This window comes from Homalodisca vitripennis, chromosome 3 (genome assembly GCF_021130785.1).
Source record: "Homalodisca vitripennis isolate AUS2020 chromosome 3, UT_GWSS_2.1, whole genome shotgun sequence".
NCBI lineage: Eukaryota > Metazoa > Arthropoda > Insecta > Hemiptera > Cicadellidae > Homalodisca > Homalodisca vitripennis.
Window position 1 is genome coordinate 68,381,185 of NC_060209.1, and position 16,492 is coordinate 68,397,676.

General features: G+C 32.1%; 1 protein-coding gene across 1 annotated transcript in view; it reads right to left on the bottom strand.

The window, feature by feature from the left end:
- Window positions 1–16,492, bottom strand: part of LOC124357028 (thyrostimulin beta-5 subunit-like) — a 49,086-nt gene that overhangs the window by 13,504 nt on the left and 19,090 nt on the right. The window contains exon 2 of the mRNA XM_046808398.1: window positions 5,118–5,323. Coding sequence (XP_046664354.1) covers window positions 5,118–5,318 — 201 coding nt within the window. The 5' untranslated portion in view covers window positions 5,319–5,323. The remainder of the gene's footprint in view (window positions 1–5,117; window positions 5,324–16,492) is intronic.

Genomic DNA, 16,492 nt, shown 5'->3' on the forward strand with positions numbered 1-16,492 from the left:
GTCAAGCTTGTTTACAATTCACCGTTTCAATATTCAAAACGTATAAACACTGCTATATAAACGTCAAGCTTGTTTGCAATTTACCGTTTCGATACTCAAAGGGAAGATACTGCTATAAAAACATCAAACTTATTTGTAATTCACCGTTTCAATCTTCAAACCGTATAAACACTATTACAACAACAAAACGTGTTTGGATGCTTAGTATTAATTTCTTTAACTCAAAAGATCTATCATAACTTCAGCCAAAAATAGGTTTTTGAGGATCAGCATTGCTCTTTTCGAGTGAAACTCAAGGTCGTATAAAGTATAACTCTTTTGGACTTACTATAGTAAATGAACTAGGTGGCACGGAAATTTGTCACACTAGTTATTTTTTACTAGAATGTGCGCTTCTTAATACCAAAATAATGGTCAAGTCTAATAAAGCTGTACTTTATGAATAGTTAGCTCAATTTTTTGTGGTGAAAGTCGTAATTATTAGACTTAGAAAACAGTTTCTACTTACGAATTTGTTTAAACATGATAACTGACCAAATATTCATAATATACCAGATCCAGCTTGTCAATTATAGGCAAATGTTTATTAACCATGGCTAAGTACATTTTAGGAATTGGAGATACAAATTTTTCACAGAATGGAAATATGCTTTGCCAACGTTTACGGAAGAGTACTTATTATCCGTAAAGTAAAGTTTCCCGACTGGTTTACTGTATTATTATGAAAATCATTCTAAATAGCCAAATATTATTCCAAACGAGCCTTAAAACTCTACAAGTATGCAGTGAGAGGTGAAATTATTTCCCGGAGGCCAACTCGTAATTTAATATAAAAATACTCCCTTAGGATCCCAGCTAAGATGGTGTGACAAGTTCCGCCTTCACGCGGAGTGCCTTAATTCGTTCTTTACTACCAAAAACTACTGAAATTTTTATAATTATTTCCCGGAGGCCAACTCGTAATTTAATATAAAAATACTCCCTTAGGATCCCAGCTAAGATGGTGTGACAAGTTCCGCCTTCACGCGGAGTGCCTTAATTCGTTCTTTACTACCAAAACTACTGAAATAACTGTTTCGTTGCACCTGATAATAGTTTTGTTGATAGTTTAGTTTTCTTTTTAATGTGTAGTTGTTTTAGTTTGACAACTCATCAAGTTAAATGTATAATTACTGTTTTGGTTTAGTTTTGGTTTATCAAATCTAGTCACATATAGTTAATTTGTAATTCCATTCCCTTATGTAACAAACCGTAAGTAGTACCAAACTAGAGTACACCACTTTAATGATAATTTAATTCCTTGCCTTAATTCAACTATGAATTATGCACAATAATGACACATTTGTAAAATAGCCCCACACATGTTGCTCAATGGTGGTCTTGCCAGATTGCAGCGCCTTGGGAACGAAATGTGCTCAAGAATAGATTTTCTTCAGTGAATCTTTTCTTTCCTTCAGGAAGAAATCATTTTATTTGATCTTTGAGCAACACTAAACTAATCTAGATGCTTAGTCTTAGGCAATATATTTGTTTTTCTGGTCAATCATAGTTGTACTGCCAATTGTTCCTGTTTTTCTTATTTTATCCCTGTTAATGTTTTCTCTTGGTAAGTTTTCACCACTGCTGTTGTCTTTGCTGTTGTTTTGTTTGTTATTTATTGTCGTTACTGTTATTTATTATTATTTTATTGTTGAGTTATTTAGTTTCTAGCAGAATATTGTATATAGTATAGTATTTTCCATCTCGGAAATGTTCCTTTAATTTATATTATTATTGTAAATGGTGTATCCGTTGGAAGAATAAATAAATAAACAAAAATGCAGGATTGTTAAACACTGCTAACATAAACTCTCTTTGAATTTACAAAAATTACATTATTTTACCATGTACAGTTTATTTGTTTTCATAATGTGCTGTGTGTTGCTTTATTTCAATGTGTGGTTTTCAATCACATGAAGCACAGATATAAGCATCATAATATGTCGCGAAACCTGAACTGTGTACAGAAATGTCTGTGATGCCGGCGGATATAACTGTTTTAAAGCAGGACTATGAATAATCGTATTTTTGTATGTATATGGTTAAGCGAAACAGTGATATTTTTGATAAAAACAATTATAATGCCATGTGTAAAACGTTATCAGTATCTCCTAGTGATGTTACTATCAGCATTAATTGCTGCTAACCAGTTTCAATCAGAGCTGTATACAGAGATGCACAATTGAAACAAGCCAGATTGGGCCTACAATCATCTGATAATATTGATTAAAGAGAGTTTTACATTCAGGAAACTGCATCACTAGTTACATTATTTATATGAACAATTAATCTTTTGTTGTATTTTATTTTCCAAAATTGCTAGATTAAACGTACCATTTATAACAAAACATACACCTCTAATATTCAAACAGTTTTGGTTATCAACTAAAAATACATTAAAGGTTGATTATTTTTAAACCGTCAATTTATTATTTATTTGTTTTAGTTGAAATTGTACCTTTTATAAACATATTTTGATAACAATGAATATTTTACAGAACATATCCTCAATGAAAAATTATATTATTTACACATTCTCATGTAAAATATTGATGCGTTGACGAATGAAAACCAGGGGAAATTGATCTTCAAATGAATCAAACAAATCATGTAAATCCAATGCATTATTTATAAAATATGGGGCAGATACTGTTACGGGCTCATTCCCAATCCTCCAAGTGTACCCAGTAATAAATACATGGACAACTTATACAACAAAACATTTGGGTTTTTAAGAATAAACTATGTACGTATTCTCAATTAGGTGTAACCCTGAACGTCCTCTTTTAAACACGTAATACAATATGCTATTACTAATTTCAAGTAGTTATAACATTAATTAATATTACAATACACGTTTCAAGATATTAAATTTGCTATAAATCGAGTTGTATGTGAAATATTTTTCATTAGCCTTGAAGATTATTTAGTATTTTTATATATGCAAACCATACCATTGATGTTAATTATAATATCTATAAAATAAAATACTAAGAAAAACCTATTTTGACCATTTAAAAAAATATTTCTTTAAAACTCCATCAATTTGGCTAAAACAATATAACTCTTGTAGGTTTGACACAATTGTCTTTCGTGCTGTAAAGGAAACACCAAGTAACGTTTTACCTATGTATTTATTAGGAAGTAGATATATTTGTTTATTCAACTATCAACATTAGCTTCCTATCTCATGTAAATAAGTACATATCAATTAGTTTTTTTGCACTTTTTACCATTGGACATATTAAAACCAATAAATATATATGTCTTAAAAATCATTTTAGGTAAGAATAAGAAAATATAACAATATTTCTGAAGAGGGCAACAGACTAATAAATAATAAAAGAGTTCTACCAGCATTCTAAGTTTAATCCGGATATATTGCAAGGCCAAAAAAAATGTATACCTTTTTGTAAAATTGATAAAAAAGCTACGTCCAATGAGGTTTTGCGATGTTGAAATGATTGCAATAAAACCTCACCAGGCCGGGCCGCAAGAGGGCTGAGAGGATGAAATCTTCACTGAGAAGCTTATTGTACCGGAGAGATGAGAGGAATAAAATGTAAAGTTAAATTTAAATAATCTCCTCATGTGAAGAAGTTTGTGCCGCATATTGTTCTAGAAAATGTGTACTAAAAAGTCATATGATGTTTATAAACTCTAAACTTACCACCCATTACTGTAAAACTTTATTATGTTAAGGTTATATAAATTTCATTATTGGTTATACTATCACTCGAGAGCTAGAAAATTTTCATTTCTGTCTGTCAGTCTGTCTGTCTAAACATTGCCCGATATCAAACGACTTCGAGCAAAGTTTACTTTTTGTAGCTTTAGTAATTCTAGAGATATAATTTTTTAATGAAAAATACAAAGTGGCGGCTAGCGGCTAAACGACACAATTACCGACCTATGTCTAAAGGACATTTTTGCTTTGGAATGATGAGCACTACTAGCTATAGACGCTTGTGTTACCCTTTTATGAACACTCTGTATATACACATATACATTACTGCATTCATGAAGATTCATCCAAACTGTCTAGTCGTTTGTTAGATATCGTCCAATGTTTAGACAGTCTGTCAGACAGAAATGAAATTTTTCTAGCTCTCGAGGTATATATAGGATAGTAATATTTTTATTGTGTCTAAGTTTTATTGAAAAAGTGTCCGCACATATTGTTAATGATTGTGACTAAACTGAAAACCATTTTGCTCATCATGATTGTATTTTATTTCATTCTCATTACTAGTACTTTTTAGCGAATAGCGTTCAAAGAAACAAACGGTTAAATACCTTTTTGTGCAAAAGGGATAACATGCATTTATTATATGCTATGGTTTATGTAAATAGTGTACTTTTTTCTTTTCATTCTTTGTAGAATAATTATAATATTCGCCAAGAAGATCCGACGGTATTGGCTGAAAAAGTCAATCATTGTTGAAACTGTATCATTATAATTATCTTTCGACGCCTCGGGGTGGAAACTTCTTTGTCTCATAATTTCCCTGATGGCAACGAAATTGTTTATTTAGCTTCCTTTCAACGTATATCAAAGTAAATTTTTGTAATTATTTCTCAAACATACTGAATGGTATTTATTTTATTTACTAATGGAGTAATTTTGTATAAATTTTAGAGCTTCAAGTTTTAAATACTAAAGATGGTATGTTCATTTAGCTATATGGTATACATTTTCTATTTCCCCTTACAAATATATTTGGTTTCTGGTAATTTTTCATCTTATTTGTGTCACAAACAGAAAATAAAGTAATAGGTACTATAGGAATAGTTTATACTTGAATAGTAAATTTACTGTAAAATGGTAATAAGGAAGATTCAGGTATTCCTAAAGGAATTATCCAATTACATTAGGATAGGACTGAGTTCTAGTACCCGCAGTACTGACACAGTGCAGCCCCTGCATGTCTGGTGATCATGTATAATCGTAAGTTAACGCTCTAACTCATACTGTTCTCAAGATTTAGTGGAGAGGCATAATTTAAACATTTTTTCTCCTTTATCATCTGACGCTCGGACTGTTAATGTTAATAGAAAAGTGTTGTTTAGCTCGTCACCTCGTTGGAGTCGCAGCGGCCCCAACAGCTCATGACGTTGATGGTATCCCGACAGGTGCGGCCCTGTGAGTCCCTCTGGGTAACTGTGTAGCTGTACAGTCGGCGGTGGCAGTCGAGGGTAGACTGGGGATCGATCATGTGCATGGCGTGGATGTGGGGGAGGGCGAGGGCGAGCACCAGGGAGCACAGGGTTAGCCACATTGCACCTGGAACATAACTCGATCTTAGATCATCAGACAGTCGAGGGTAGACTGGGGGTCAATCATGTGCATGGCCTGGATGTGGGGGAGGGCGAGGGCGAGCACCAGGGAGCACAGGGTTAGCCACATTGCACCTGGAACATAACTCGATCTTAGATCATCAGACAATCGAGGGTAGACTGGGGGTCGATCATGTGCATGGCCTGGATGTGGGGGAGGGCGAGGGCGAGCACCAGGGAGCACAGGGTTAGCCACATTACACCTGGAACATAACTCGATCTTAGATTATCAGACAGTCGAGGGTAGACTGGGGGGTCGATCATGTGCATGGCCTGGATGTGGGGAAGGGCGAGGGCGAGCACCATGGAGGGTATCATGAGAAATCAGTAAAAAATCAATATTAGAAATGGTTAGCGAAGTGTTTAGGTTAAAGCTAGTCGTGAAAATAGTTAGTTTAATTGTTCATAACAACGGGTATAGATTTCATTTACAGGTTATCTTTCATTCATTTTTCTAAATATATTATAATTCATAATTATACACCTTCAAAGGTTTACTCACATATGATTTAAATATTAAATAAACATATACAATGAATTAGTGAAGGAACTGACCGAAAGTCTTACGAAATAACGAAAGTATCAACTTTATCGCATACGATACTACGTCACTTAATAAAACTTCTTAACATTGCACTCAGTTTGTTTACATATTTTGTGTTGTGTTATTTTCTCGTTGCCATCGTGGTTACCTATAAAACAAGAAACGAAGTGAAATTTTAATTTTATCATTAATTTTGACCTTTTGATCTCATACCTTCCTTGGACCATGAATATTTTATGTGCCAGTTTTCAAGTATATAGGATATTTCCTGCAAGAGTTATTGCTCGCACGGAAAGATAAATGGTCAGACTACTGGAGGAGTTTTAATAAGTTCTGTCGTGTAATTAATACTGACATTTAAGAATATTCCTGTCTAATAAAATCATGCTTCTAGTGCAATACCCGGTATTTTTTTTAAATCTTCATAAGAGAGCCGAAACAATCAAAACACTGCCTATAAAAATTGCGTATTTCATAAGGGTGTATTTTTCCCCTACATGCTCTTTCCACTAAAGTTTATCGTTGTTTACAAAGGGCTCGTGCACAATTAATACGTTATACTGCGATAAACATTATTTACAACCACTATAAAACAAATCTCGCTATGAAACGCCTCTCTTGTACAACCACTTCTGCTTTATTGGAAAGTGCAATAACCTTGTTTAGGTGCTTCCTTTATCTCATCGGCACTTTAATGGGATGTGAGCTCGTTTAGAAATTTAAACAATACGTTTTTAAATATTTTATTATTTTTATACAATATTAAAATATATTTATACATTTTTTAAATTCTGCTTAAAAAAACCGGAAAAACTAAGTAGAGAATTGTATCGATTTATTTTGTGATATGTTAAACATAATTTGCATCACTACTCAGAAACAATGACGCAAGAAGAGTGAACTGTTCAAAACATTTAAAATTTTTTAATATAATAGTCCAGAAGCCATGTACCAATTTTTATTCTGAACAAGCGCAAAGCCTGTTTTTTCGATATGAAATTTATAGAAAATTTGTCCTACGAAAGAAGCCGTGCTAGTTTTAGTGCACGTCAAAATGGGGCGGTATTACAAAGATTGAAAAATATGAAACGATAACTTTTTCCCAGGATATATTTTCATTGACCTAGCTCGCCTAAAATCACCAGTCACTTGAGACTGTAATACAACTAATACCTTTTCTCTACAACAACGTTTCTTGAACCCTACAAGATCTCTTTCTTACAAGTGTAAAACTTTATAGCATGCATATTAGTAATAATTAATAAAGCAGTCTCCTATTATAAAACGCCCCAATGTGTTATTGACCCCATTTAGAATAACACATCTCATTACTTTAATCTGTACATGATCACTAAAATCAAAGGATGTATGTTATCACTAAAACCCACAATCGATGTAATATTGTCTTCACTTATATTTCGCGTCATCAATTGGCCCTTAATCGTCATTACTTACACTTATATAGATCTTCTACTATCATAATATTCTCCATTGTTTATATTTTTATGGTGAAATTTTCGTTTTTCATGGCTTTTATTGACTTGATCATGGAGTTTAGGTATATTTATATTTTTGACATGCAAATTTATTTTCTAATTTTACTTCGTTTGTTCATCGCTATGTGTTTGAATTATTTTCTTCTTTTTCGTTCGCTTAACCTTTTAATTAAGGATTTGAAACGTTAAAACAGTAAATACGCCTTGTTACGTGTTTGAATCAAACATTGTCAATAACGATATTAACAAAAAAAAATTAAAGAAGTTATTTTACCATTACAAGATGCAAGTACACTCGTCCTTCCGTAGCGTGGCAACGTTTCGTAAGTGCACAATTTGCAAAATTTAGTGAACTACGATGTCACAAACACGATACCTAGGCACGGTGGAGCAACGGTGTTTTCTACATATAACGTAGCTATGGTGGGAACGGTTGATTCAATGTCAATGTTGGTTTTAGATCCGGTTCACCCCTGGAATCTGGAGTCATATTCGCCTGAAGACATCCAAAAACTGTTCGTGACGAAGAAGCACCTGACCGGACTTAATGTTGCACCTGATGAGACAATGAGAATACCTCTTCACCTAGATTAAACAAATTTTGCATTCTATGAGAATCTGTTGTCGAAACAATGTAAAGAATTCATTTTGAGTTTCTTCTTCGCTGTTTTTTTATCTCTTCAGACGAACATGACTCTCCAAGTTCCAGGAGTCAAGTATGTATCAGCGTCATATTGTCGAATTCCAGAAGCTGTCGTATGAGGAAGGTAAACTGGAGCTATATTTAACAATTACCTCCTGCTTGTTTCTTCTCCCATAAAAGCATGCAGCATTTGTTACTCCGATACCAACGATCAATCAAATCAGTTATCTTACCAACTGGTTAAAATTACAGTGAGAGTAATAATATTTACCAAGCAAAGTGTATAAAAGCTTCTATTATGAAACAAGGATACAGATTGGGCAATGGGGGGAGGGGCTCTGTATCAGTAATCACCCAAGTGCTGCATTGAGAGAAGCTTCGGGTAAGTGCTCTCGCCAGATTTTCCGAATTCTCTAAAATTTTAATTTTAATTTAGATACATTATGCAATTTAATTATAAATATAATACTATTTATTGACATTTCATATGTTACATCATTTCAATAATCTATACCGTTTAAAACTAAAATGAATTATATACATACGCAATGGTCTATGGATTTAAGTACAAATTAGAACAAAATAGAACAGTAGGACCCGACAGAACGCGATACCGATAATTATGCAATGAGTAGTTACATAAACAACTATTCATGTCCTCTAACACCTAATGCATTATAGTTTTATTTAGAAAAGTGAAATGAAATATTAAAGGTAGGTTTACATAGATCTAGAAAATATCTAAAGCCCAAACTCTTTTTATGTGATCTTATTTTATTTATCCATTAACGATCAGGTACTAACAGCTGGGATATGTCGGAGTGAGAAGCATACAGAAAAAATTCAAAATATTATGTTTATTATAAAAAACTTGTATTACTATTCATTATTATCATGGTTCATAATTCATATCTAAGGAAGTTTTTGGAAGTAGCATGATCGGAATTTAATTCTTAGTACTTGTGATAAAATATTCGGATTCCATCATACAAACCAATTGTGATATAGTAAACTACTGTTTAAAGTACATATAATAATTAAGAATTTTATAAGTATAACTCAGTAACAACATTATTAGTGTTAAATGGTTTCCCCTTAAGTTGTCTGTCAAATTAATTCATTATCAAGAAGAAAAAATTTTAGAGGACAATGAATTTGGAATTGGCAAGAGTAAATATAATTTCGTTTTGAAACATTTTTACCTAAGACAATACATTTTTTCATTTCCACTACAATCCCAAATGCAATATAGTTTTCACCATTTTGAAATCAAAATAATGTAGAGCTACCAATTTATACTTATAACTTACCTAATGTTTTGTATTTGTCCACCTAAAAATAAGTCTGCATACTTACAGTATGTACGTAACTTTTAACTTTTAATATTAAGTTTAAAAATTATAAAGTATTTGTTTAGTTAGTAATAGGTTAAGAGCATCAAGATTTAATAGAAAACCCCTACAAAGTTCTGTTTATTATTTTTCTTGGTTTAGTCTCTGTTTATCATTATGTCTCAAAAGATTTTCCAACTCATAATTGTTCTGAACTTTGTAATTTCACATAACTGTATGTTCTACTAGGTGAAAGAAATCAGATAACTAACATTTGAAATGGCCTAATGGAGGCCAGTTCAAATTGTATAAGTTATTTTTATAAGTAATGTCGCACAAGAAACTTAAGGGCACTTTAAATATTTTCAAAATATTTATATTTTTAGACTTCATTTGTATTAGTTACGTAAACTTCAGGTGAGCAAATCAATATTTGAACAATATTGATTGCTCTCCTGGGAAGCAACCACTTTAGTCTCAGTATTTTTCACAAAATACATACTATTAATCCATCAAATTGGGAATATTATTATCATATACATTAAAATCTATACATAACAATTAGCTGTTCAATATGTTTTATTAGAATAAAAAAGGAATGGAATACTAGAAACATACAGAGATAGAACTTACAGCCGTCACATATCTTCTTTCATTTTAATATTTTTAACCAATCTCTGAAGATATGTACACTACTATAACTCATTTTCACAGCAAATCAGTTATGTAGATAAAATGTGTTTTTGTAGATAAACTACAATGGGATAGCCAAGTAAAATTATTTCAAAACCTTATATGTTGAAAGTCATCAAATAGTGAAAGAAGTTAAGAGTAAACATGCATATACGCATTAAAACCCGTTCTCAGAGCTACACCTATAGATCTTATGGCAAATTATTTCCACTTTTATTCCAGAGAGGAATGACATTTATTTGAAACTATGACCAGAGAGTTCAGAATTTTAATGATCAAGATAGTTTTCATTATTGTAAAGCGTGGAGCTTTGAGCATATGTCTGATCCAAACAAGGTCAAATATTTGGATGTTTCTTTGTATCACAGTATTGAAAAAAGATTAATCTGGGAAATACAAACAAAACAGTTAAGCAGGTACCAGCAATAAATACTGCGTTGTCCCGACCCAACCGAAATGTTTGCCAAGTCCAAAGAGCTCATGGATGTTGCCAACAAAGGTAAATGTTGCGTTAAGGGCTTTTCAGTTTCATGAAATTAACAACAGTGAAGGAGGCAATTACATTATTATAATTAATTCATAGCCATTTAATTATCGTTTTGATGAGATTATTGTGTATTAAATTCATTAAAGTAAATTTCCTAGACATATAGAAGGTCAAACTGATTAATTGGGAAGGTTTTCCATTCGAAACATAATTGGGAATGAAGGGAGAAGAGGTTAAGGTAGGGATATTTTAAAATAATAATATGGGCATATGCAAGAAATAAATTACTGCTAACTCATTTATTCAATTTCTACAAGAAATTACAGCTAAACTATATAATTTACCCCCTTGTCATTATATCTCTGAACATCTGATTGCGCCATCTTGAAACGTACAAAAATATATAAAATGTATAAAAGTTTATTTCAAGCCGTTGAATTAAAAAAACCCTTCTACTTTTGAAGGGTTGTTGAAAAAATCCGTGTTGTTGAACATTTGGGTTAATGCTACCTTCCGTCATCTTGAACATTTTTTTTGGTTGATGCTGGTTAACAAATGTATCCAAGCAATTTGTAAGTACTGTATCACACCAAGTCTAGTTTGAATCAATAAATAGTAATTATGCTCAATCGTGAAGTCGCTGTGCGCTATATTATTCTATACTCTTGTACTCGAAACTACGCAGGACTATGGGCACAATTTTTAAATCTTATTGTAAATAATCTGAAAATTGTAAATATCATTTTTCGATCCATAGTAACAAAATCATAGCCAAACCTTTTTTTTAATTATAACAATATTGAAAACACTTACATGGGATATTGACAAAAGTTATGTATAATTGTTTTATACATATTAATCTGTGTTTTTTAACAATTGATTTTGAGTCTATAATTGGCAATATTTGTGATATAATTTTCTAGTAATTACCACAGCCACCATCAAGCTTCTTTTCGTTATTTAATACTGACTAATGAAATTAGCCAAAGCATTATATTCTTAATATAATTTTTTTCCTTAAAATAATAATCACCGTATTTTAACACGTTTACATGGCACATTATATTGTATAACCCTACACTTGCAAATATATAAATGTACATACAACATTTCTTATGGTTTGGATTTTTGTTGTGAGGGTGTTTCTTGATTACTGAATTAACAATTGTACCGAATACGGAATGTTGGACAAGCGAAGATCGGATAAGCGAGTCACTACTTTACTCTGTTCAACTGGCATTCAAAGCATCGTCTAACACAATAATAGCATTGAAATGTCTGAATTTCTTGGTTATTAAAATAACAATTGTCCCGAATACGGAATTTTGGACAAGTGAAGATCGGGTAAGCGAGTCACTTCTGTACTCTGTATAACTGGCATTCAACGCATAGTCTAACACAATAATAGCATTGAAATGTCTGAATTTCTTGGTTATTAAAATAACAATTGTCCCGAATACGGAATGTTGGACAAGTGAAGATCGGATAAGCGAGTCACTTCTGTACTCTGTACAACTGGCATTCAACGCATAGTCTAACACAATAATAGCATTGAAATGTCTGAATTTCTTGATTATTGAAATAACAATAGTCCCGAATACGGAATGCTGGACAAGTGAAGATCGGATAAGCGAGTCACTACTGTACTCTGTACAACTGGCATTCAACGCATAGTCTAACACAATAATAGCATTGAAATGTCTAAATTTCTGGATTAGGCAAAATAAACAACACTAATTTTAAGCACATTTCTAATAGTATAAAAATTTTCATGTATAACATAAACAATAGCTTTGTTAAATTAAACTTATGTAATGTAAGGTTATATAACGTGTTGAAATGAAATCTGTCCATCCCCAATTCGACGTATAGTGTGTCGGGATTAGAGAACATGAATCTCTTTACTTAGGATACTGCCAGATAACGTACATGCAATTTAAAAGGTCCATATATCGTATAAATATTGTATTATCGTCTCCTACTGTATTATGGAATTATAATGGATTTTTACAAAAACAGACCGAAGTGCAAGTTTTTAAAGAATGATTGAACAAAACTAATATTAATATTTTAAATATGTAACTAAGATAATTTTGTTTTGTTTGTTTTTTTTTTTTGACGAAGGAATAATCGTGAAGGAAAAAGGATTTTCCGAGCATGTGTCATCGTTTATTAATACAATACAATCAGTAACACCACGTTTCGAGATTTCAAGAACCACACCTGCCACACTGCCACAACACAGCCTCTGGTCAGTTTTATTTAATTCTCAGGTGAATGTCTGTTGTGATCTGTATTCTGCAATACATTTTTAGTTGTGTGTTTAGTTTTTATGCTTATTTTAGAGTTATTGTTCATAAAACTGACACACAACATGGTTGTTATGATTTCTGTCTTATACGTGTCATAACGCTCTGGAACGTTTTGTGTACTTATTTTGACTTATAATGACTGCAGTGTTGCATTATTTTAGTCATTCACCTGAAGAATATATCAGGTATATCACTATTTAATAAAAACATTAATTTGTAAATAATTAGTAGTTTTCATGGTTAAGTTAAATAGTTGTGGTTGTGTTCAGTTTGTTTACAAATGTATTTATCCTGCGATTTCCTAACACTCAGCCAAAACCCCTGGAATGATATGCACCACCATCAAACTTGACATTGTCTGTATAGAAGTTAAGATTTCTTCATACGGTTGATAGGTCAGTTCGTTCTCGTGATGGCGTACGCAAAACAGAAATTCAATTTTTCCAGTTCCTCCATGAATAGGTTTAGATATCGCTCAGCCATTAATTACAAGTCATTTTAAAACATTTTAGGTTTTAAACTAAATTGTTCTGAATGGGCTCTTGATAAGAAATTTTAGAAACTCACCATCGTAGACGGCTGTTACTTTAATCATGCTTTAATTGGATTTTCGATGGCTTTGCAACTGGCTCTGGCCACAATACAGTATAGCCTAAATACAATAATTTAAAGGGAGGTTTGAGGTAAATGTTTTAACATACCAATATATGATTTTTATTCATCGGTATTCTTTTTTAAGTATACTACGCAAAACCTTGTACAGTCGCTACTTTAAAATCTCACAGTTAAAAAAATGGCTCATTGAAGGTTTTCTAAATTACAAAGACATTTTCAGTTTTGCTCCTGGACCGCTCCATGTTAAGATGAGATACAACTTATGTCAATTATAAATTTCAACAGCCGCCATTTGTATTAAAATATGGCAAACATTTTTTTAAATAAAGGTTACTTTTAATTGTATATACATTTCTAAACCCATTTTCACACAGGATTTTACAGTGCTGATACCAAGAAAAAATTGTACAAATACAAACCGTCAAGAAGCTTATGGCATGAGGAGTATTATTAACAATACCAATGTTGTTTGCATCAGTCAAAATATCACGATGGCTACAACATTTACGAGGTACATTATATTGCATAAGCCGATATAATGTAGGATAACAATGTAAAAATATTTAAAGTCGAGGAAATTCTGGCATGAGGACTTCCATGAAATGTAGCTTGTAACGATGTTAATGCTATAAACAATAGTACGCGTGCAGGCTAGCTTCGTTATGCCGGCAACTTTATGTTTACCGTCCGCTACTGCGACAGAATGATAACCTAACTCTGCGAGTGACATCTCTTTACATCGCCGTTGTGAACACGCCATTGTAATCTCAAGAACAGGACTTTGTCAGATAATTGCTCCGCAAGTCGTACCGGGCTTATGCTCTCACAATGAAACCTAGATTATAAAATCTCGAACTGGTTAGCGGCGTCCGGCTGAAGCATGGACCATTAAACATTGTCAAAATTCAGCCTTGCTGAGCTGTTCTACTAGGAATCTATCCGGTCTGTGTTTCTATATACCAATAGAACATGTGTACATGTATTTTCCCTTAAAAACAATTATTTTATTGTATTAATATAATAATTAATATATCATCGTCGGCCCATTTACTTTCCCTTACTATAAGTAACATCTTCCTAATATTTCAGTATAATATCGTTAATGTATTTACGTATATGTATTACGCTCTTGTTCGTAGGAAATTTCAATGAAGTTATAATGAAGTAAAATGCACCACGTATATGAGTATTTATGTTAACTGTTAGTTACAGTTCTTAGTTTTTATATTTCAACTCATATATAGCTATGTTATATAATAATGTTCAATAACAATTAATGTCCAATTAAAATTTAAAATCTTTAATGTATAGACCCATGAAAGTGACTAAAATTGTACAATAGTATACAAATCTGTGAATATTTATATTACTCCCATTCATTTCAATACTAGTAATATAAAGCCAATACTAACTACCTATGGCGGTGGGATTTTGATAGTGACTTGAGGTTAAGTTGAACTGAAATCGAGTATTCTGTACATCCGTATATCCACAATAACACCTACGTGTGTTTGGTATAATGTCTTACAATTTGAAGAATTAAAACTTGATTTACACTGCACTGTAAACGCTTTTCAAGGAAAACAAAAACTAACAACGTTTGTATTGCAAAGAGACGCTAAATTGTCGGTAAGGGGTCACGTTCGCTTGCAATAAAAAGAGGTGGAATAGGGGTAAGACTGAGACACGTACGTGGCCGAGCGTACGCGGCCGAGGTCAACCCTAGAACACAGCAATCCCGTGGCGTGACGCGTCACTGAATGGTATCTAAGTACGGTGTAATATAAGTACCAATATGGTTCTTATTGGAACTTGGAGAACTTATGGTTCTTATAAGTTCTCCAAAGTTTTCGAACACTCCTAGTATTTCTTACAACCATCCTGTTGTAATTCATCTGCTTTTTGACATCACTTATGACCTTTTGTGTTATTACGAAATATCTGGAGTTGACTGCTGTACGTGTTGTTATACAAATAATACAAATTTTAGTCACAAAATGTATTTATACATTGCCTACCCAGGGATAACTACTTACTTTTTTACAGTAAGCCTACAGGACTTTTTATAAATACAAGTTCGAAACATTTATCTACGTTTATACTTAAATTACATTATTAAAAATGGAAGTGCTGATTGCTCTTAAACATTTACATACCTTTTTTTACTTATTTCTGTGTTTTACATATTAATTCCTTCTTTAATATTTTATATATTTGGAATTGAATTTTAAATGTGAAAGTGTTAACTACTGATGTGTAAAAAGTAAACAAAATGTGATTGAATTAAAACGGGGGTTGAAAGCCTTTTTACAAACATCAAATGTGAGGTTCGAATAAAAGTTCGCAAAGGCAAATGTTATTCCCAATTCATAGTGTTTCCAATAAATAAATTAAAGTGGTGCTGAAGGGGCAAACTGGAAGAGTAATTTATTATATTGATGCCTCTCCCTATCCATCGAAAATGTTTAATCTTCTCCATACAATATGTTTGAAATGTCTTCGATTTAGAACATGAAACAGGTAGACCCAGTACCAGCTAAGTTAGAACTAATTGTGTAGTTAACGGACAGTTAATTACCACTAAATTATATCCATACTTTCGGCCAACAAGAATTTATAAATGGATTACACTTCCATTCTTTAAACTACAGTTGTATTTACATCAATAATAATAATAATAATAATAATAATAATATATATATATATATATATATATATATATATATATATATATATATATTTTGCATCCCTTGTACTCGCCTTTAAAAACTGAAATGGTTAAGTACAGTTACAACAGTTGTTTCAACCCATCACCTCTTCACTTTACTCATAAAAGTATTAGTAAATGAAAAGTTAGAAGATATTTTTAAATTTTATTTTGAAACTGATAAACTTTCTTGTCTTTACATGCAAACCAGAAACATACACTATTGATAAGTTAAGCGTTATATCTTTACTTTGTTTCTTCAATATTTCATTCAAAACATCTCAAATG